The sequence below is a fragment of the Centroberyx affinis genome, unplaced genomic scaffold, assembly GCF_046629955.1.
Source record: "Centroberyx affinis isolate AG114_WGS23_722 - 3 ecotype Tasmania unplaced genomic scaffold, CSIRO-AGI_Caff_v1 ptg003581l_1, whole genome shotgun sequence".
NCBI lineage: Eukaryota > Metazoa > Chordata > Actinopteri > Beryciformes > Berycidae > Centroberyx > Centroberyx affinis.
The window spans coordinates 34,574-56,447 of NW_027281507.1; the positions used below are offsets into that span (position 1 = coordinate 34,574).

At 42.7% G+C, this 21,874-nt stretch overlaps 1 protein-coding gene across 1 annotated transcript; it reads right to left on the reverse strand.

Annotated features, from left to right (window-relative positions):
* Window positions 1–1,193: 1,193 nt before the first annotated feature.
* On the reverse strand, window positions 1,194–20,596 carry ehmt1a (euchromatic histone-lysine N-methyltransferase 1a). The gene is made up of 22 exons (XM_071540201.1): window positions 20,252–20,596; window positions 19,239–19,374; window positions 18,165–18,250; window positions 16,619–16,826; window positions 16,379–16,524; window positions 15,471–15,614; window positions 14,479–14,786; window positions 12,115–12,198; window positions 11,925–12,013; window positions 11,701–11,807; window positions 10,691–10,813; window positions 9,608–9,709; window positions 8,424–8,528; window positions 7,662–7,816; window positions 6,323–6,490; window positions 5,596–5,740; window positions 5,351–5,428; window positions 4,715–4,830; window positions 3,836–3,922; window positions 3,641–3,719; window positions 2,356–2,531; window positions 1,194–2,198 (listed from the first exon to the last, which is right to left on the reverse strand). The coding sequence occupies exons 1-22, from the start codon at window positions 20,285–20,287 to the stop codon at window positions 2,102–2,104; spliced, it is 2,775 nt and encodes a 924-aa protein (XP_071396302.1). The 5' UTR covers window positions 20,288–20,596; the 3' UTR covers window positions 1,194–2,101.
* Between the last annotated feature and the right edge of the window lie 1,278 nt (window positions 20,597–21,874).

Here is a 21,874-nt window from a genome sequence, read left to right on the forward strand (position 1 = left end):
AAATGTCTAAATATATAGGCCTACAACAAATTAGAAGAATGTGATAATATGAAGGAAACAAATATGTGAATTTCAGCCTTTTTGAGTTAAGTACCATTACAAAGTACCATTTCAGGGAGAAGAATAAATAAAAATAAAAAAATACTTGACTTGAAAAATAATTGTTATCAAAAGTACTTAAAGCTTTTTTTCTTTTTTAATTAATAAAAAATTTCAGATCATCAAAATAACGAAAAGGGCAACCTGAAAATTTGAAAGTTGGGCTTCACTTTCATTTGATGAATGTGGAATTGCAATCACTATGATGTCCACAGCAGCTCTGAAGAAAACCACTTTTCTTATTTGCCTACCTAACATTTGGGCAGCACATCCGAGGACCTCCAGGCGTCCTTGATGGGGTTCCAGTGGTTCTTGAGGGGGTTCCAGGGGTCTGTGACGGGGTTCCGGGGGTCTTTGAGAGGGTTCCAGGGGTTCTTGAGGTGGTTCCAGGGATTCTTGATGGAGTGCCAGGGGTTCTGGAGGAGGTTCCAGGGGTCTGTGAGGGGGTTTCAGGGGTTCTTGAGGGGGTTCCAGGGATTCTTGAGGGAGTTCCAGGGGTTCTTGAGGAGGTTCCAGGGATTCTTGAGGGAGTTCCAGGGGTTCTTGATGGAGTTCCAGGGGTTCTTGAGGAGGTTCCAGGGGTCTGTGTGGGGGGTTTCAAGGGTTCTTGAGGGAGCTCCAGGGGTTCTTGAGGGAGCTCCAGGGGTTCTTGAGGTGGTTCCAGGGGTTCTTGAGGAGGTTCCAGGGGTTCTTGAGGTGGTTCCAGGGGTTCTTGATGGAGCTCCAGGGGTTCTTGAGGAGATTCCAGGGGTCCCCAGCAAAATGGGGAACAGTTTACTATCATTTATTTCACTAGAAATTATCCCAATTAACAAATAACTATTGTGATGTAAGGTTTCAGTCTGACCACTATTACCTCTCCACATACAGTCAAGACAGTTCTACAGCCCAATGCTAAATCTAAACAGCTAAAATCTCCTCATATGGGTCCCTGGGACAAAAGCGTATTAATTGGAGGTCCATGGCTTAATGTGGGTCTATGTGGGGGTCTGTGACATAAAAACGTTGAGAACCCCTCTGCTAAACAGACCTGGGTCAAAAAGCATTAGAGAAATCAGTAGTTTCTGGTTTGTTTAATTAATCAGTGGGTGGAGTTTGCCACAAAGGACAATCTGAGTTCATTTTTCAGTGACAGAAAACTTTACAGTGTAGACAGTTCTACAATTCAACACTAAATCAGCTATGAAAAAATCCCCTTTGGCTTCCCTGGTGTTAAATCTGCTCAAAAGGGGGTCTGAGGCCCTAATGTGGGTCTCTCTTTCCACCGCCCTGTGGAAATAATAATAATCTCTACTCTCTATCATCTCTACTTTCTCAACACAAAAATGCATTTAAGTTGACCAGTGAAGAGGATCCAAAAAGAAAAAATAAGAAAAGTTGCTTTAAAATGTATTTAATTGCTAATTAGACACATAGTAAAAAGGAGGTTCATAAAACAGAACACAGTCTACCAAAAACATGATTTCCGTTCATTAATCCACTAACGTCACACTTTGAATTATTACAGTGAGAGTCCATGAGGGTTAAAATGATCTGTTAAAATTCTCTGATTGAGCCAATACTGATCAGTGTGTTTTCACTCTTTAGAAATCGGTCAGTACCAATGGCTGCTGTTCATTTTCCTCGGTTCAGGGCAGGCTGCAGTGCGGTTCGGATGGTAAAATGACCTAATGCATTCTTTCAGTTGCTAAGTGTATAAATAAATTAGATGCTGTACTGGTAGATGGCAGAATGTAACATTTTTCACAAATAGCTGTAGATGGCTTCCGTTCCTTGCTTCACAAAATTGGATTGGAAGATCAACACAGACCAATCAGTACGGACAAATAACTTATCTTAAGAGTCAATATCTGAATTATCTGACGGTGGCTGCTCAATCAAAGCGCTGCTATTATCTGTGAGCGAGTTCATAAGTGTGTGTGTGTTTATGTGTGTGTGTGTGTGTGTGGAGACAGGGCGGCGGGGGGGGGAGTGCTAGAACGGTCAACAGTGAGTTCTGCATCTATCTGTTAGCAGATGCGTGGCGGCACTTTGGAGAGCCGCACTGGCAGCTGAAGTGCTTGCTCTTGATCCTCCAGTAGTGATCGCCGTAGTCAAACCTGGGCAACGGGATAAAGAGGAAGAGACGTCATCTGATTGGACAACATTCAGATAGAGTTCACTTGTGCGATAACGTTTTCTAAGGCTAAAAACGCTCCTTATGGTCTCTGCGAGTCTTTCAAGACCCCGTGAATGTCGGTTTTCCCCACCACTCACCCGATCTGGTCTCCGGCTTTGACGGGCCGGCTGGAGAAGAAGGCTATCCGGGGGAAGCGCAGGTCCTGGTGCATGGTGAACACCCGCACGGCCAGCAGGTTGGGCTCGCACAGGTGGTTGATGAAGCGGCCCACGTTGCCGAAAAGCCGCGCGTCGATGCAGTGCACGTCGCCTACCTGCGGACCGAACGCACAGGTAGTGGACTGAGCAGTCAGGAGAGATCAGAACTACATGTTACATTTGCATTTGAGGCATCTATTGGGTCCTTTTTGTGTGGAGTTTGCATGTTCTTCCCATGTTCTCCTGGGTTTCCTCCCATAGTAAGGGAGACTGGAGATTCTAAACTGTCCATAGGTATGAATGGGAATGTCTCTCTATCTGTGTTACCATAGGTATTGATGGGAGTGTCTATCTGTTAACATAGGTATTAATGGGAGTGTGTGTCTGTGTTACCATAGGTATTAATGAGAGTGTCTATCTGTGTTACCATAGGTATTAATGGGAGTGTCTATCTGTGTTACCATAGGTATTAATGAGAGTGTCTATCTGTGTTACCATAGGTATTAATGGGAGTGTCTATCTGTGTTACCATAGGTATTAATGGGAGTGTCTATCTGTGTTACCATAGGTATTAATGAGAGTGTCTATCTGTGTTACCATAGGTATTAATGGGAGTGTCTATCTGTGTTACCATAGGTATTAATGGGAGTGTCTATCTGTGTTACCATAGGTATTAATGGGAGTGTCTGTCCATCTGTGTTACCATAGGTATTAATGGGAGTGTCTATCTGTGTTACTATATGTATTAATGGGAGTGTCTGTCCATCTGTGTTACCACAGATATTAATGGGAGTGTCTGTCTATCTGTGTTACCATAGGTATGAATGGATGTGTCTGGCTATCTGTAAATAAATAAAAAGAATCAATCAAAATTCATAAAACCATGAATAATGCTGACAGAGGAAAGCCAGTCCAATGAGTTCTTGCCCAGTGTGGCTGAGCAACTCTGCAGTGCCACCTTGTGACCAAAAAGTGAATGTACAGGCATTGAATCACTATCCCTGTGATGTTTTTTGCAGTGTCATAGGCCTGTGTCATTGATGTTATGGCATCAGACAAGTTTGACTAGGCAAGTTTTTTTTTTTAATGTAAAAATCCAGCCATCTTACCAGCCTAAACTACAAAGTGAGGTTGCAACAGAGAAGAGCGTCTCATTCCCACTAACTGAGACCATATTTGCCCCCCAAAAAATCACTAAATCAATAATGCAGACTAATTAAATCACCTTATTGTCAAGGGTGAAGAGGAACGAGTCGTTCTCCCGTTTGTCGGCCTCTCCGTCCGTTATGATCTCCCCGACGTACCTGTGGAAGCACGGGGGGGGGTTAGAGGGAAAGCTCGGAGCTCGGCTGCCGTTCAATATTTCATGCCGCAAAAACATTACATTCAGGTTGTTTCTTTTAGGAGAGGCCGTCCTCACTCGCAAATGAACGCTCCTTGAGGAATATCCTGCATCGCCCGCACTCCCCAGCCCATCTTCTGCGTCCTGTAGAGCTGCAGGCGGGCTCTGAAACAAACAAACAACAACAACAACCGCGCAACAGCCATTACTCAGCTGACGGCAGCGGGTCATTTCAGGGGAAACGTCTGAGGCTGTGGCTTTCTACTGTTTGACCCCAGCCTGGGTCAAACAGTATTTCCAAACAATTCTTAGTCCCATTTTTGCTTTATAACAATACCAGACGGATGGGGATTGCTATATAAGACAATGAGAGACAGAAGGTTTAGATCAGTGATTCTCAACCTTTTTCATATCAAGGACCCCTAATTTAGTCCACATTAGAGCCACGGACCCCCATTTAATGAGATTCTGTCACTCAAACCCAAATCTGAGAATATTTTTATTGTTAGATATGATTTTGTCCAGAATTCCCTGACTATCTGTATTGTAGGTAGAGAGATAACAGAGAAACTATGATCAAAACAGTCATTCTTCTACATTCTCTAACTGTGTTAACTTCTTGTAAATGAAATAATGGTGATGTTTAATAATTCATCAATTTGCTGGGGACCCCCTGGAACCCCCGCAAGGACCCCTGGTGGTCCCGGACCCCACGTTGAGAAGCACTGGTTTAGATGATCACAGGAAAATGACTTGCACTCCCCTAGCACACTCATTGGAATTCATTCAGTCAATGTATGTTAGTCCTATCTGAGTCAGTTTCACAAATGATAACACTTTTAAATTAGCACAACTTAATCCAATTTAGCGGGAATTTGTCATACAATTGAAATGCGTAAACTCTGCAAATAGAAATAATTCTGAGTGACTATGGTTTTATGGGACTAATGGACTCACCTCAGTCCGTTCTGGACCACTCGGTTCCTGCAGGTCCTCCAGCAGGAGCAGGCGTGGTTACACTCAAACAGCACCGGAGGCTCCCGCTGGCAGAAGTCCAGTGGCAGTCGACCCTCCTGCACACACAAGAAGAAGAAAGTTACCGTATGCTATGACAGATAAAAACAGGTACATCCTCTCTCTTTACACAGGGTATCTGCAGCTTTCAGAAAGCTAGACATTTTTAATGACACTGGAACTAGATTTATTACCAGTTTAAAAAGAATCAGAATAAAGAAACAAAGCTGGCAAAACTAGATCTGGAAACTAGTTCTGAAATTATAAATGGGAAATATAAGAAAGGAATTGTTAAGGCATTCGAAGTCTAATTATATTTTTTAGTTAATGTGATAAACAAAACACGTCTGGTATGTTGTATTAACTCTGTTCTGTATTCATCATCAAACTTACTATGACCAACTGGCAATGAAGTAATGTAATACAACATAAGAAAATAAAACCAACATTACTGCTGGTCCCATTTGCTTCTTTTGGTGAAATGATTCAAATGAAAACTGAAGATACATTTGGTGATATATATGTACGTGTGTGTATGTGTGTGTGTGTGTGTGTGTGTGTGTGTGTGTGTTAACTTACGTTGTCATACCAACAGCGCAGACTGAGCTGACCACACATGCAGGTGCTGGATGAGCAGTCGTCTGTACAGGCACAGTGCTGAATGAGAGAGGGGGATTATTATTTATATTAACAAACAGCGCATTGTTACAAGTGAGGTGACATATGGCATTTGGTGGAAGATACCATTACAGTATTATGACTGCATAAATTTCAGACTAGACTAGACAGTTTTGGAGTGAAGGGAGAGAGCGGTGGAGTCTGACCTGTAGGTGGGTGATGTCCTTGTCTATGTTGAGTGGGGAGGTGACACAGCTGTCTGGGATGTATTTGAAGTTTTCCGGGCAGGGCTCGCCGTCCACGGCGTTAACGCAGGTTATAGGAACCGCCTCGTACCCACGAGAGATGTCCCTAGGGAGAAGGAGGCATATTTTTAAAAAATTTGATTTGAATATTTTTTGGCTAAAAGAAGTAAATACTAAGGAAGAGGATTAGGGCCACATGTGAAAAATGTGTTGAAAAATGTATGTAAGTCAGAATTATGACCGTAAAATACCCATAGAAATGCATATCGCACATAAAAGTATTGAAAACACTGTTGGGTGAAAACCTCTATTGTCCAAAATGTCAACTTCTCAGGAATTAAGAAAACACACCATACACTACCATGACCTAAAAATGTTCTTTCTTCCTGGTTTGTTAATGTTTTTCAGTCTGGTTTCCACTCCAGTTGGGCTGGAAACCATCTGATGCAATTCATGTGTGAAACAAGCTGGAAAACACATTCTGCTGTATTCCTCTAAAGCGACCCATTTGTAAAATGCCTTTATATTCCCTGACTTCCCCAGAGAAATTCCCTGACTTTCCATGTCTGGAATACACCTCTCTAGATTCCGTGATATTCCAGAAATTCCATGACAGGTGGGAACCCTGAAAACAGCCTTGTTTTTCGCTTGATCACAATGCATTTTTGAATTCGCCCCCTCCGTCTACCTGCTCAGGACTCGTTCTCCGTGGCAGTCCCTGCCTCTCCTGGCGTCGGTCAGCTTCTTGTTGGTGTTGAGAGCCGTCCAGACCTTGGAGGCGTAGACGCAGCAGTCCAGAGCGGTCTCTCCCTCCCTGTTCCTCTCGTTGACGTCAGCTCCTCGGGACAGGAACAACCTGCCGGGGGGACACGGACGGCTCGCTGAGGTTAGAAAGTCTGGGGATTAGGTTCATCTAAAGGAGTTTTCATGATATGGTCTCCCTCCTCCATTTCTTTTCCGAGCACTTTGTTCTTAGATGATCACCATACGGAGACAGGAATATCCCTAATAGCGCCTTCCTTGTCATTTTTTGGTGATCGACTGAAGGAAGGAAGCTTATTCTACGGTCACACTCATTGTAAGTCACTCTGGTGTCAGCTAAATGCCTAAAAATGTCAATATAAATGTCATGTGGTCCCGTACACAGACAACTTATTTGTGCTATGCTTATGCTACCTTGTTTATACCGTATATTTACACCATTATGCAATGCAATTTTTGTGACATGAACGGATAAATAATGTCTAAGGATAACAACAATGACAATAGTGCAAGCAACAAGAAGTAACAATACACTAGACTGATGTCTTCAGCTCCAATCTAGGTGGAGCCACATGGAACATTGAGTATAGGGATCAACCAGTGCCTATAGCTGATATTCTGCACTGATATTCAATATCTTTAAATTTGATCATTTTCATGCCAAAAATGTATCAGTGTTTTCCCCCGGAATTTTATTCTTGACCATGGGACATTAAACTCTCCACTGAAACTCGGGATGAAGAGGAGGAGGATGAGTGGAAGAGGAAGAAAATGCTGCTTTTGAATCAGTTCAGGTCAAGATAGCCAACTGGTGTAATACTGATCAATATAGGGCTGGGTGATAATTCAATATTATCGTTTATCGTCTTTCAGTGGAATCATATCGTGATGATATGAAGATATTTTGATATCGTGACACACATTTCTGCTGTCTAAATTGATGATGACAAGCAAATTTTACTTAAAAACTCTCATAAAATTAGGTGTGGTAGGAATATTATTTGAATATTTCTGTTTTGTTTGACATCACACCTAACATCACCATTAGGTTCAATGAGATGAACATTAATTTGATTATTTAACGTGATTTTGCATACATGAACCATATCGTGATATATATTGATATTGATATCGAGAAAAATCCTTTTATAAGATTATCATGATATTGATTTCAACCATATCGCCCAGCCCTATATCAGAGGTGGACCAGATCTGCTGTATCAGCCTAACCCGAGTTAACCGTGTTCCCCAGGCTGCAGACTCACATCACGCACTCCAGCTGGTTCTCTCTGGCGGCCACGTGCAGCGGCGAGTCTCCGTGGACGTTGGCGGCGCCGAGGTCGCACCGGGCCTCCAGCAGAGCCTGGGCCACGTCGTCACAGCCCGACAGCGCCGCCCAGTGGAGGCAGACGTTCTCTTCCTGGACATCGGTTTAAAAGCAAATTACAGAAGGTGAGGAGAAAGGTCATCAAAAGGGAATCTCAAAAAAAAATAGTCCCGGGCACTCTTATCTCTTCTCTGATCAATAAAAGGACTGATATCAATACTGTGAAGTTTGTAAGCTGATTAATGTTGTTTTATATGTTATATGCTGATGTGCATTATGGTTTCAGCGTTGGCCTTTGCAAACTGATTTACATTCAGGACAATAGATGGTATTGTGACATAATTACCGAATAGCAAACTGCATAAAATGATGCAATTAGTAAAGTCTGCCATAGTTATAAGTATCTCTAATCATATTTAATCAAGTAAAAGAAGTGAGGGCTACTTTTTTCCTTGCTCAAGGTGTTATAGCAACCCCCCAGACACACACACACACACTGTACTTAAATTTTCACTCAGTTGAGAGGTGAGGCACAAAAAAAAATATTATGCATCCCATGAGATCACACTTGTCAGCGGGTCGACCTCGACGGGCTGCGGCCCTGTATGGGGTGTGAAAACAGACGCGAGTGTGTGTGTGTGTGTGTGGGTGTGTGTGTGTGTGTGTGTGGTACAGCGAACAGCGCGTCTCCGGCACTGACCTTGTCTCGGATGTTAACATCAGCTCCTCTGGCTAACAGCACATGTACCAGCTCCTTGTGCTTGTACTCGATGGCCCAGGTGATCGGAGTCCATCCGCCGTTGTCCTGCACACACACACACACACACACACACACACACACACACACACACACACACACACAACTGATGCAAAGCTTTCATGCTGAGAATCCCCTACTGAGCCTGGTTACATTCATATCAAAAAAAGAACTTAAATCTAGAAAAAAGTCTTGTTAATGTTGTTTTTTCACTCTGGTTTCCACTCCAGTTGGGCTGAACACCATCTAATGCGATGAATGTGTGAAACAAGCTGGAAAATACACTCTATATTCCTGTAAAGTGACCCATTTGTGCAATTCCTTGACTTTCAGTAAGGCTGCATTTTAACCAGGAATCTCTCACGACAGCAGTGGCTTCCGTTTGCATTACTTTAGATAGAAAAGATGCAGTACGGCACGTTCCTTACAGTGCTGAGAGCTTAGCATGCTCTTTGCACTCAGATTCAATTATTTCAGCTTTAAGTAAAAGCTTACTGCACTTCATGGCTTTCAATACTCCAAAAGAAACAGAAGAGCAGCCAGTCACTATCGTACACCTGTGAAATTATTTAGGTTCCTTCATGACCACAGCTAGTCAATATGTTTTTTAGAATTAGGGGTTCAAGTACATAATGCTGGAACCCTATTGTGTTTACTGGAATTATTCACACATTATTGATTTCATGCTGCGTTCCAGAGATGCCAGAAAACGCAGTGAAACGCCCGTTCAACTCGAAATGCTAACTTCTTATGCTAACAAACGCTAACTAACTTCTCAACCTCGAAGTTTAAAGATGCAGTTAGCATCAACATTAATACGGTGACATACACTGTAAACACTACACAGCATTATTTAACATGTTTATAATGCTCACTTTGTTTTACACGTGACCTGGTAAATGGTTAAAAATATGTATTTGAAATGCACTTACAGCTGCTAGCGTTCTATGCTAACTAGCTAGCTAACGTTGCCAAATACCGTTAACGTAGCAGTAGCTGTTGCATGGGGAAAACCTCTCAACGGTTTGTATTTACTTTAAATGGAACGCAGCATTAGCACATGATAAATGCACATATAGTCAGTTAGTGAAGCAGCGGTTAGCAGGTGAGCGGGTATGCGTGTGTACCTGACAGTTGATGTATTTGGATGCCTTGGCGAGCAGATGATGGACTATATCATAATGTCCCCGCTTAGCTGCCAGATGCAGACAGGTGGAACCCCTGATATCCTGGGATGACAACATGATTCACATTGAACAACGTCACACACTGCCTCCGTTACTGTTAAAAAGTCACAAGGAAATGGCATTTTTGACGGCGTCTCGCTTCCATAATTTGGCGCGGACAGGGAACGTTCAAATAGTGTTCAAAATGCTTCGCTCATAATCTTGAGCTTCACAAATTCCGCATTCTTCTAAATGAATGAAATTAGCCACCAGGATGTCTACTACGCGATGAAGTAACTAAGGTGTATATGGGAGCGTATCTATGTTCCCAGGGTTCTATGTTCCCAGGGTCCTATGTGTTTAACCCTAACCCTATCTAACCACATTAAGTGGATACAGAGCTGGGGAACATCTTTTTCAGGTTCCCATTATGTGCTATATAGAGCTGGGGAACATAGGACCCTGGTAACATAGGTCCCTTGGAACATAGGACCCTGGGAACATAGGACCCTGGGAACATGGGATCCTGGTAACATAGGACCTTGGGAACATAGGACCTTGGGAACATAGGACCCTGGTAACATAGGACCTTGGGAACATAGGACCATGGGAACATAGGTCCCTGGGAACATAGGACCCTGGGAACACAGGACCTTGGGAACATAGGACCCTGGGAGAGCACAAATGTAGGACTGGGGAACATAGGACCCGGGGAACATAGGAGCCTTTGTCATGTTCCCATTATGTGCCATATAAATCTGGGGAACATAGGACCCTGGGAACATAGGAATGACTGAGAATGACGTGAGAATTAGCTAACAAGATAGACGAAAAAAGTTGTTTTTCCATTTCATTGTGACTTTAAAAATAGCACAAAAGCATTGAGCTCTGTGGCTGTGGTTAATAGAATGAGAATTCATTGGACCGTGGATGGAGAAGCAAAATTCCCATCAGTTTTTCAGACAAAAGCCCCGCGTCGGGCTGATACGACAGGTAACACTGACTGAGATGTATTCATTATGGGTGTTTTATCTCCTGGCCAACCTTGTGGCCGACAGCTGCCCCGGCTCTGAGCAGGTACTTCACTGTATCCAGATGGCTGTTTTCACAGGCAGCCATCAGCGGCGTTCGCTGCTCCTCATCGAACGTGTCCAGGTTGGCGCCGGCCTACACACACACACACACACAGGCATTTGCAGTCATTTAAAACAGTGATTCTCAACCTTTTTTATATTAAGGACCCCTAATTTAGTCCACATTGGGGCCACGGACCCCATTTAATTTTGTGTCTCAGACCCAAATCTGAGAATATGTCCAGAATTCCATGACTATCTGTATTGTAGGTAGAGAGATAACAGTGAAACTATGACCAAAACAGTCATTCTTCTACATTCTCTAATTGTTTTAACTTCTTGTCAATTAAATAATGGTGAAGTTTAACAATTCATCAATTTGCTGGGGACCCCCTGGAACTCCCTCAAGGACCCCTGGTTGTCCCCGGACCCCACGTTGAGAACCACTGATTTAAAACACTAGATTTAGATTTCAAGTTTTATTAAGTTTAGTTTTATTTTTCATTTGAAAGCCCAGACACTGGAATCAAATGCATTAACTCCATGGGTGACAGGTATTCCACATTATGAATACACACTACACACTCCCAGTGATATATTGAACGAACCTGGGGTAAGACTTCCTACCAAGAAAAGTCAAATTAGAGCAATTCGGAAACAAAAAAGTATGGATTTCTCACTATTACCTAAAGATGAAGAATGAATAATCTATGCTAGGAAATATTTTTTCCAGTGAGACAATATACCCCAAGTGAGTATTACTTCTATTTTTACAATTTTATATACTTTCACATTTCACACTAGACAAGAGTACTTTGTAGTTTTTAGATCTCAAAACCCAAATAAATGAATTTTGAATTATGATTAGAATGATGACTGAGAGAACTATAATGAGCCACTACTTCTAACACTGGACCTGCCAAACTGAATGAAGCACAGATCTGAGCTACAGTGTCTATTGCGGGACCCAGATCTCCATACCTGGACCAGCATGTGGCAGATCTCCTGGTGGCCCTCGGCGGCTGCTGCATGCAGAGGGGTGCGCTTGTTTTGGCCCTCCATCAAGAAGTTGGGGTCTTTCCCGTCCACTGTAATACACAGAGGTTTGGCAGTTGGTGTGTGTTAGGTATTACACCTTGAGAGATATAGCCAGAGTTAAGGGGTCCCATTCCCACCCATGCCAAAAAAAAAAATGCTTTCGTTACCTAAAAGGTGAATAACCTTCTGGAGCTCTCCTTCTTTTGCAGAGATGTACAGCTGCTTGGTGGGGTACTTCACCTTTTTTGGTTTCAAGCTAAAAAAAGAATAAGAAGTTGTTTTTATCAAAGTGCAAACTCTGATCCCACGCTGCAATTTTTGCAAATTTATGCCAAACGATTGCGTGATCAGCCTTACTTTTCATCATCCAGTGCCATCAGGATGCTCTCCAGTGACTCTTTAGGCAGTCGATCTGCAGCGCTCAGAGCGTCTCCCTTCAACCTTCAACAAGACAGCAGACAGGAATTTCTCAGACAGGATTTGACTATTGGACATTAGGAAATTAACTATGTTGCAGTCATGTAACACCCTACTATTGGTGGCTACTAGCTGTGATCTTTGGAAATTAAGCTTACTCTATTGCTGCATTCATTGTAAACTGCTCTGGATAAGTCAGCTAAAAGCTTAAAATGTGGATGTAGATATGATTGATGATGAACTCTCATGTAGAAACAGATAAAAACGTATAATGAACCTGAATGATTCCTTCTGAATATTTGACAAAAGTAAATAAACTACGCTGCTGCATTCATGTCATATGGGAATAACTGTTGGAACGCCTTGATTCAAAACATCCACTTTGAAGTGTTCACTCATTTCAAATGGGTTTAAACCCATTGTTTTTATATGATTGTAGTTGTCTGTAGACTTTGGTTGCCCTGATCAGCTTTTTCACACTCAACACAGTTAGTGATGTTACATGTCTCTCAGCAAAACAAACTCTGGAGTGTCAACAATAAACCAAAAATCCAGCAAGTAGTTGTTTCCTGCCATGATATTTTAAAAGAGAGAATCCACTAGTTCTCAAGTATTGTATATACCATGTGAAAGCTGAGTGAACAGTATTTTCTGTAGTATTTACCATGTGAAAGCTGAGGTGAACAGTATTTTCTATAGTATTTACCACCTGAAAGCTGAGGTGAACAGTATTTTCTATAGTATTTACCATCTGAAAGCTGAGGTGAACAGTATTTTCTATAGTATTTATCACCTGAAAGCTGAGTGAACAGTATTTTCTATAGTATTTACCACCTGAAAGCTGAGGTGGACAGTATTTTCTATAGTATTTACCATCTGAAAGCTGAGGTGAACAGTATTTTCTCTAGTATTTACCATCTGAAAGCTGAGTGAACAGTATTTTCTCTAGTATTTACCATCTGAAAGCTGAGTGAACAGTATTTTCTCTAGTATTTACCATCTGAAAGCTGAGGTGAACAGTATTTTCTCTAGTATTTACCATCTGAAAGCTGAGGTGAACAGTATTTTCTATAGTATTTACCATCTGAAAGCTGAGGTGAACAGTATTTTCTATAGTATTTACCATCTGAAAGCTGAGTGAACAGTATTTTCTATAGTATTTACCACCTGAAAGCTGAGTGAACAGTATTTTCTATAGTATTTACCATCTGAAAGCTGAGGTGAAGGAGTATTTTCTCTAGTATTTACCATCTGAAAGCTGAGGTGAACAGTATTTTCTATAGTATTTACCACCTGAAAGCTGAGGTGAACAGTATTTTCTATAGTATTTATCACCTGAAAGCTGAGGTGAACAGTATTTTCTATAGTATTTACCACCTGAAAGCTGAGTTGAACAGTATTTTCTATAGTATTTACCATCTGAAAGCTGAGGTGAACAGTATTTTCTATAGTATTTACCATCTGAAAGCTGAGTGAACAGTATTTTCTATAGTATTTACCATCTGAAAGCTGAGTGAACAGTATTTTCTATAGTATTTACCATCTGAAAGCTGAGTGAACAGTATTTTCTGTAGTATTTACCACCTGAAAGCTGAGTGAACAGTATTTTCTATAGTATTTACCACCTGAAAGCTGAGGTGAACAGTATTTTCTCTAGTATTTACCATCTGAAAGCTGAGGTGAACAGTATTTTCTATAGTATTTACCACCTGAAAGCTGAGGTGAACAGTATTTTCTCTAGTATTTACCATCTGAAAGCTGAGTGAACAGTATTTTCTATAGTATTTACCACCTGAAAGCTGAGGTGAACAGTATTTTCTATAGTATTTACCATCTGAAAGCTGAGGTGAAGGAGTATTTTCTCTAGTATTTACCATCTGAAAGCTGAGTGAACAGTATTTTCTCTAGTATTTACCACCTGAAAGCTGAGGTGAACAGTATTTTCTATAGTATTTACCATCTGAAAGCTGAGGTGAAGGAGTATTTTCTCTAGTATTTACCATCTGAAAGCTGAGGTGAACAGTATTTTCTATAGTATTTACCACCTGAAAGCTGAGGTGAACAGTATTTTCTATAGTATTTACCATCTGAAAGCTGAGTAAACAGTATTTTCTATAGTGCTTACCATCTGAAAGCTGAGTGAACAGTATTTTCTAGTAGTATTTACCATCTGAAAGCTGAGTGAACAGTATTTTCTTGTAGGAAGTCGTATCTACCATCTTTCCCATATGACGAATGCAGCATTATGTAGCGGGACAGAGAAATGATGATGAGATAAGCTAAACAGCAGCATGTCTGTGTTACATGTTGGGGCTGTCTTCTCTGGTCCTCTGAGGCTCGCTGGTCTTCTTCGCCCTGAATATCTGCGGAACGGCGGGCGTGGCGGGTACACATGGCAGGGCGGGCACGGCGGGTCCGGCCGGTAGAGCCGGCCCGGGCTCCGATCTGGGGACGGAGGGAGGCGGGTCGGGCTTGGACACCGTGACCTCCTTGGCCCCGCTGGCGTCCTCCCCGCAGTGGGGGCAAAACCTGCGATCCTTCAAGATGGAGGCGCAGCCGCGGTGGAACCGGTGGGAGATGCTGCCGTACGGCCGACACTCCATGAAGGAGCCCTGCGGGAGAGACCGGGAAACCCCACATTAGGGTTCGACCCGTGTGGGTTTTTGAAGGCTGGTGCCAATATTATTGGATTAAAGCTGCTGATAGCTGATATTTGTAATATCTTCAAATTTGGCCATTTTCCCTAAATCCCGAAATATTCCTAGTATTCAGTGTTTCCCCCAGAGTTGTATTCTTGTCAGGGTGGAAAAACCTTTGAAACACCATTTAGAAGAAGAAGAAAAAGAAGAAGAAGAATCTGATGCATACTTGTGTGGAATCTGATTAAAATGTCTCATTAGAATCAATTCAGATTATAGTCAGATAGTGTAGTATAGTGCAATATTCTAATTCTAATAAACATGTAATCAATCAAACTGCATCATATCACTGACTGACTGGACCATATCTGATTATTAATAAAAGAGACGATATCTGCAAATTCATAAATGCAACTGTAATCATATGTTGGCCACAATGGAAATGGGTTTCTGACTGTATTATGACAATATGAAAAATGATTTTATTTATGCTTTTAAAATTGGCAAATAATTCAAATCATAAATCCAATCAAAATGCCCCATCTTACCCATGTGGCCGGTGTTGAGAGTTGAACCTAATGCAAGCTGGAGCAGTGATCTCCCGTGTCAGCTCTATATTATGCCTACTGTGTGTGTGCGTGATTCGCCTCCACTCACCGCCCTGCAGAAGAGGCCGCAGCCGGGGCAGCACTGGTGCTTGACCATGCCGGCCCGGTGGTCCTCGCACAGGACCAGGAGGTGGACCGTGTTGGAGGGCCGCATCATCTCCTGCTTCATCACTCGCCGCTGGCAACGACTCACCTGTGGAGAGAAAACAAGTGGGAAAAAACGATGGAACTATGCCTTGGGATATTTCGAAATGAGCTCCTATGGAGAAACTAGGGCTCGATCAATATGGGTTTTTGAAGGCCAATGCTGATATTTTTGGAATTAAATTACTGGTATTTTGTGCTGATTCAATGTTTTTAAATGTGACCATTTTCATGCCCAAAAAATTACAAGGATTCATTGTTTCCCATATAATTATTTATTCCCCGACTATTCCTGGTAGGATGGAAAAGCCTCTGAACCAGCTTTTAGTTTACTAATGAAGTTCTTCTAGATGGGTTAGCAGCTCCTTAAAGTAATCTATGACTTCTATCAACCTCTATTGGCGACCAGTAGGAATTGCAACGACATCACTAGAACTTATTTCCACTTACACAAGTCACTGGCAAGTGGAAAAGTGAGCTTTGAAAAGAAATTGAACTCTCAGCAGCTGGCCAAGTAATCGTTGAGTCATTGGTATTGATCAACAACCTTATCAGCACCTTATCATATATTTATTATGGTCGTTATATGCTATGGGGCAGCAAAGTCTTACTGATTGCCATGGCAAGGCAGGGTGAGGCAGGTCTCACTGCAGCTTTTAAAACCGACTGTTGAGTCAAATCCTCCCACACCACACTGGAATGATTCCTCTGGTCAAGAACTTCCATCATATCGGAGGTGGATGACACCGACTGGCTCATATGTGATTTTTGGATATCGCCAAACCGAGATACTGGTCTAACCCTAACCCTTACCACTCCATCCACGCTCTCCGTGGCCATGCAGGTCTGATCCGGCGTGGAGAGGCTGCCTCCGGTGTTAGGAGTCTCCACGCGACAACAGCACAGCGGCAACTCCTCAGCCAGGTCTGCTTCTCCCGCTTCAGAATCCGCTGGTAAACCTTCACACATAAATCCCAATATTTAGTTATAGTTCAAAAGCAGGAAACTATCCTAGTCTACATGTGTGAGATGCCTGGCAGATCCGTCGGGCACCTGAGAGGGCAGGCGACAGCAGCTCCTCCTGGGCTTTCAGGTCCAGACAGTCCAAGGCCAGCTCGGTGTATTCGACATGGCCGCCTTCCTCCAGCTCCACCGTCGTCGTGGTTTCGTTCCTGGCGGCCATCGGCTCCGTGGCCTTCAGGGTCTCTACTCGGATCACCGGTTTCAGGTCTGTCTCCACGCTGGTGACCGCGTCCTCTTTCTAATCGGAGCAGATGGAGAGAATTTAAATACATATACATAGGTTCGAACCCTGCTACAGCCTACATAATGTCTGTTTTGAAATGTCCTTTAGCATGACATTGAACCCCTACCTGCTCAGTCATTGTAAGTCACTCTAAACGAGTATCACAGTTGGTTGTCGGAAGTGGGATTCAAACCCAAATCCCAGGGTTCCTACAAAGTTTCAACTTCAAAATTTCATACTTTGTCCAGAACTTAATTTCTCGATTTGAAGATTTTGTTGTTTGTTGTGGTTTATGTAGATAGTAATCTTGTCTCCACTAGATTACTAATCAAATGGCTCTTTGAACACAAGTTATTCCATTTGCCGTCTACCTAGAGAAAGCATGGGCTCTTTAAATCTACAAGTATTTTAGTATTATTTCCTTGATCTATCTTTTTGGAAGCTATGTTTGCCGTGCAGCTACTGTTTACTGGGAAGTGATTGTATTTAATTATGTTTTTGGTGTCTTAAAATCCTGTAAGGCAGTGGTTCTCAACGTGGGGTCCGGGGACCACCAGGGGTCCTTGAAGGGGTTCCAGGGGGTCCCCAGCAAACTGATGAATTGTTAAACTTCATCGTTATTTAATTTAGAAGAAGTAAACACCATTAGAGAATGTAGAAGCATGACTGTTTTGATCATAGTTTCACTGTTATCTCTCTAACTACAATACAGGTAGTCATGGAATTCTGGACAAAATCATATCTAACAATAAAAATGTTCTCAGATTTGGGTCCGAGAGACAAAATCTCATCAAATGGGGGTCCGTGGTTCTAATGTGGACTAAATTAGGGTCCTTGATGTGAAAAAGGTTGAGAATCACTGCCGTAAGGGATGGGTCGTAAGACAAGACATGAAAATATATTTGATTCATTCATTCATTCACTCTATAGATGAAGATTATTCTTCAGTGACAAATATCAGAATATGCCAATGATCTGTTATTTGGGCCTATTCTTGATGGGGTGCAACATCAATCGATGTTATCAAACTAAAAGATTAATTTTGGTGTGTGATGTAATGTTTTTCTTAGTATCTCAGTGGGAAAATGCTATCTTTTAAAGTGACCATGTGACAGACTGACTGAGTGACTTATACTAGCTGGTGGTCACGGCTAAAAATATATGCTGTTACTGATCCCTATGACCTGACACCCTGTAGGTAAGAGCGCAAGATAAATGTAGATGTACATGTGAATGCACTTTAAACGAAACATCTCCTGATGGCTGAACATGTTCTCTGAGGAATTCAGTTGCTCTTCATTGAAAGGTGACCGGTAGGAAGTCTGAGATGGAGGAGTAAAGAGACGGACTTACTTTCTCCTGCTTCTCTTTCAGAATCTTGGCCTTCTTCTTCGGGACCAAGTTGTACATCCCCATCTTCCTCTTCTTCCTCTTCACAGCTTGGGAAAAGCACATTGAGTAAGGATAAGATTGAGTTTTTTTTAAGTTAGTGCCAATAGTCTAGGTCGCCCTTCTCCTTTTCATTCTTCCTGCTGCTGTCTGCACACAGCCAGCATAGTTGGAGGAATCAGGGTTTGTTTTCCTCCCTTCGGAAAAAGCCATTTGCTGCCATTCATTCTTGCACAGCATGAAAAACAACTAGAACTCAGACACCGATATTTTGAAGCAGAAATGCTGCAAATAGAATAGCTCAAAAACAGAATATGAAATAAGGAATAAAATCAATCTGTGGTTCTATAAATGTACGCTGGAGTCTGGAAATAGATTACTAAATAAATATGATCTGATAATGTGAATAGCTTACAATGCACATTAGCGCATTTGGATACATTTCTGTGTCCAGGTTTCCTCCATTGGTAATTTTTAATAGTGTGAAGAGCTGACAATGCACATTTGGGTGCATTTCTGTACATTTTTGTATCTAAGTTTCCTCCATTGATGATTTCTGATAATATGAAGAGCTGACAATGCACATTTGGATACATTTCTGTACCTAAGTTGCCTCCAGTGGTAATTTTTGCTAATGTGAAGAGCTGACAATGCATATTTGGATACATTTCTGTACCTAAGTTGCCTCCAGTGGTAATTTTTGATAATGTGAAGAGCTTACAATGCACATTTTTAAGTCTACACACACTTCTGTACATAGGATCTTCCCTCTGTAGACCTGATAATGTGAACAGACAATGATGCACATTTGCACATCTGCTTCTAACCTGTGAATCTGTCAGTAAAGACACTGTACTGTTTTCAACATGTTCTCTTGTTGTATTATCATCACTGCTCTGTATTTGCTCTGTTCGTATCCATGTCCTTCTCTCTGCTGCTGCTGCTGCACCGACCCAGTTTCCCCCCTCAGGGATCATTAAAGTTTCATCCGATCTAATATAGTCTGTGACTGAAAAGCGCCGTGAGAGAGCGACCCACCTGGCTGAGGCTTGGCGGAGACGGCGCTCCTGCCTTTGCCCTTCCGGCTCGGAGGAAGCTTCGCGGCGTGAGGAGGAGGAGGCTCGGACTTCGGGGCGTCCGCCGAGCTCGACTTGGCTGCCTTCCTGCCCACGGGCTTTGGAAGGGGCGGGGGGGGAGGGGAGAAGACCGAGTTTTAGTTAATATATTACGAAAGGAAGGCAATTACAATCCAGTCATTAAATCAATACGCACTGTAATTGGTATGGAGTAGGGTTAGACTGACTACTACTCTGGTTGTCTATTGGAAACCTTTAATTGATTCTAGTGAGACATTCTGATCTGATTCCACACAAGTTTTCATCAATATGTTTTTATCATTATTCGTTCCTGGCCTTCCACCAAGTTCCTTAATGGGAAAAGGAGCTATTATTATCCTGGCTGTAATAAGAGTTTGAGTGTCCTATAATGTTCTAATGCTGTTTCAGAGGCTTTTCCACCCCGACAAGAATACAGTTCTGGGGAAGACCCGAAATACTTGTCATTGTTTGGAATTTTTTGAAATGTAAAGATATTGAATATCAGCACAAAATATTGGCTGTCTGCAGCTTCATTCCAAAAATATCTATTAGTCTTCAATAACCCATATTGGTTGGAACCTTCATTTTCAAACTTTCCTTAAATCCTATGCTTTCACACTCATTTGTATCCCTGAGAACAGTTACTGGTCTACAGAAGTATAATAAAAACCGATATCAGTCGAACCCTATGAGCCAGTCAATGTCATCCACCTGCAATATGATAGAGGTTCCTACTTTTTTCTCTCAGCAGGCCTCAGTGCTCCTAGAAGTATTTCATTAGTCTGGGTTTCAGTGGAGAGTTTTAGTGTTCCATGATGGTCTAAATGCTGTTTCAGAGACTTTTGCACTCTGACAAGAATACAGTTCTGGGGGGGGGGAAACACTGATTGAACCTGGTCAAATCGGCCTTCCAAAACCCCCACGGGTCTAACCCTAGTATTAGTAAAAGATTACCTTGAGAACAGGAGGACTTGGGGCAGTCTTGCTCATAGCCTTGGCCTTTCCTGCTGGTGCGGGATGCAGGGAGGCCGAACTGGGAGTCTGGTCCTCCGAGCTCCCGGCGGCGGCGGCGACGGGTGAGCTTCTGGGTGTTTCCGAGAACAGACCTCGGGGAGACGCGTGGGCCCTCGCGGCCGCCAGCACTCCTCCTGGCCGCTTGTTGCGTGGGAACCCGCCGTTGCTGGCGATGGGCGAGCCGTGGAAGGGAGTGATCTTGACGTGGGGCCTCTGAGCGCCCTTGGCTCCCGCGGGTGTCCCCTGGGTGGGGTTGGGGCTGGGGTTGGGGGGTCTTCCACTGGGATCCATGGCTTGTCTGTAGGGCTGATTCGTGGAGACTCTGGCGGGGGGGGGGCCTCAACAGCACCTGAGGAGTTCAGACATTTTGGAAACAGTTGACTTCCACTGTTTAAAACCTGGGGCCGGTTGCATAAAGCTAGTATAAGACTAGTCTAAGCCTTAGACTGGTCTTACATTCTCAGGTTGGACTAGGCTAATTAAGACTGTCTGTTACTTAAATATTACAACTGACTAACTTTGAGGTAGGAACGTTAGCCACCTTCCCCCTGGCTAATCTTGAGTAAAGAACTTTGTTGTTATGGCAACGAGTCAGCCTAAATCAGAGTGGGAAGTTTAAATACTGAAGCTGTTTCATAAAAGATGGTAAATCTTTGGTTTTTGGAAAGAACCTGAAGAAGAGAGAGTCTTTAGAGACAGAAACAACTCTTTAGAGATCTACAACAACCAAGAAGTAGTAGTAGTGTCTATAGCAAGTTTGACTAAAGGTCACATTTAAGTCTAAGACCAGGTCTATCTTTATGCAACTGGCCCCTGGAGTCCAAGCACACAACAGTTTGCCTCTCAGAGAAACTAACCCTCTTAGAAACTCTACACAGTAACGTTACACATATGCATCTTTCTTAATTTTGAGACAATGGCTAGTGCATCAGTACAAAACTACCACATCTTTCACTATCAAGTGAGGTTTAAAGATGGGAGAAAAGCAAAACAAAGCTCAACCCAGTGGGCAGGCAACCCCAGAAGGACGTCAGAGGAATCGTACAGACAGAGTAAACAGTTTGCAAACAGACAGAAAAGCGAAAACGAGGCCCGGGTGAAAAGTTAGAGCAGCAGACTTCCATCCTACCAGCTCCAGTCGGTGTAGCAGCACACAGTGAAGGTGGGGGGGGTGGGAGGAAGCGACACAGCCGAGTGTTTCTACTTCCGCCCCCACCCGCGAAGCCCTAGTCATGTGACACGCGAGGCCGCTTCCTATTGGTTAAGCGCAAAGATTCCGGATTTCGCTGCTTTCGGGTGCTGTCGGATATATTGAAACTAAGAGTTGAGAATATAACCGACCCAACAAGTGGTAAATACAGCGAGCAAAGTTTATGTTTTCTATTTTTTCAATTGATTTGACGTTTAAGATGCGGAAAACATGGAAGCCGTGTCAGCGACTGATGGTAAAATGTATGTATTTTGTTACGGTATGTTGTTGTTTGACATTCTTTGCAAATAATATTGCTGTGTGTTGTATTTTTACTCTTTGTTGTACTATTTTAAACCCGTGGCAGCCATTTT

Coding starts and splice junctions, on each gene's coding strand:
- ehmt1a (XM_071540201.1), bottom strand. CDS start 20,287: ATGAGCAAGACTGCCCCAAGTCCTCCTGTTCTCAAG. Junction 12,014..12,114: donor ATGGCACTGGATGATGAAAA/GTAAGGCTGATC, acceptor TTCTTTTTTTAG/CTTGAAACCAAAAAAGGTGA. Junction 9,710..10,690: donor GGGCAGCTGTCGGCCACAAG/GTTGGCCAGGAG, acceptor TTGTCATCCCAG/GATATCAGGGGTTCCACCTG.